The 1,663-nt window shown below is 41.6% G+C and overlaps 1 protein-coding gene across 1 annotated transcript; it reads left to right on the top strand.

Moving 5' to 3' along the window:
- Positions 1-690: 690 nt before the first annotated feature.
- M421DRAFT_426775 (uncharacterized protein) lies at positions 691-1,046 on the top strand (the record flags this gene model as incomplete). The annotated part of the gene is made up of 2 exons (XM_033594491.1): positions 691-772; positions 822-1,046. Coding segments are annotated over exons 1-2 (187 nt in total), but the record flags the coding sequence as incomplete, so codon positions are not given.
- Between the last annotated feature and the right edge of the window lie 617 nt (positions 1,047-1,663).

Here is a 1,663-nt window from a genome sequence, read left to right as displayed (position 1 = left end):
CTGCTGTGTACTATAGTACTGCAAAGTAGTTATAGTGTTGGTGTGGTCTTGGCAAAAGTGACCGGTACACTTGGGTGACCGGCATGCTTGTGGAGTACGTTAACACTTTATTGTGTTAAAGATATAACATGGTTGGCAAGCGAGTCAGTCAGACAAGCAAGTTAGTCACCCTACCAACTTTTGCAACTTCAAAGCAATATATCTTAACAACACAATAATATTATTGCTAGATATTAATATAGTAGACTACTCTATATTAATAGTATCAGCGTTGCATGTGCGCGAGTTGTGCCCAGTCTCTTTACACCTACCGTGTCCGTGCGCACAACGCCTGGAGTCACACAACGCCCGCTTTTTACTAGTAAAAGTAGCAAAATCTAGCATCTTTAAAGCTAGATAACTCTTTATCTAGCTAAGAAATAGAAGTACTTTATTTAAGTTACTATAGGTTAATTTTAATTCTCTATAACTTTATAGTAAAAGGTTTTTTAAAATTCCTATTATTTAAGGTACTTATTTTTTTAACTAGTAGACTAAGAAATTTTAAACCTTAGTAATAAACTTAGATATTATAATTTAGTATAGTAACTAGTATAGTAGCTTTAATATTAGTATTAAAATCCTTTCTATTTCTTATCTAGTTCTTTAGATAACGTATTCCACCACCCAACAGCTCAAACCACCCAACAGCTCAAAATGTCTTGGCACAACGAACACCCTCTTTGTTGCAACATGCCTCAACCACATAACACGTTACTACGTGAACACAAAGGTAGAGTTGACCTTGCCCTTAAAGCTCTTTATTTAAAACAATTTAAAAGCTAGAGAGCAGCTGCGCGCGCTTTTAACGTTAAACAATGTATTCTCTCTGCACGTGTTAGAGGAGCCCTATTTATCCTTAAACAAGCACCTAATAGCCGCAAACTTACGCTTACGGAAGAGCAAACAATCGTCTAATATATCCTTAACCTAGATTCGCGAGGATTCGCGCCCCAGCTGTGCGAGGTAGCAGATATGGCTGATAAAGTGTTGGGTGTACGCGGTGGGCAGCCGGTTGGCAAGCACTAGGCTGAGCGCTTTGTAACGCGCTCAGCTGAGCTTAAGATGGCCTTCAATCGAGCTAAAGATAGGCAGAGGATACTGCAGGAGGATCCAGAGACAATTGGCGCGTGGTTTAAGCTGGTAGAGGACACTAGAGCCAAGTACAGCGTACACGACTACAACGTGCACAACTTCAACAAGACTGGCTTCTAGATAGGTGTTATTAGCTTAATAAAGGTTGTCACAGGCGCAGAGAGGCGTACTTGGCCTGAGCTCGTTCAGCCAGGTGATCGCGAGTGGGTAACAGTTATCTAGAGCGTCTGCGCTGCTAGATCTTGTACCCTACCTTTTATTATCTACAAAGGACGCGTTCACATCTCTGCCTAGTACAAGGAGGCAGATATACTGCGCAATTAGAAGCTCTTAGTCTCTTAGAACAGCTAGACGAACAATGCGCTTAGTCTAGAGTAGTTGAAGCACTTTGACGCGCATACAAAGGCGGGCTAGGTAGGGGCGTACAGGCTGCTCATTTTAGACGGCCATAAGAGCCACCTTAACTAGGATTTCAAGGACTACTGCCTTAAACATAAGATCCTCACCCTCTGCATGCTACCTCACTTAT

Source organism: Didymella exigua (genome assembly GCF_010094145.1).
Source record: "Didymella exigua CBS 183.55 unplaced genomic scaffold M421scaffold_66, whole genome shotgun sequence".
In the NCBI taxonomy this organism is placed as follows: Eukaryota; Fungi; Ascomycota; class Dothideomycetes; order Pleosporales; family Didymellaceae; genus Didymella; species Didymella exigua.
This window is presented reverse-complemented; position numbering and strand designations above follow the sequence as displayed.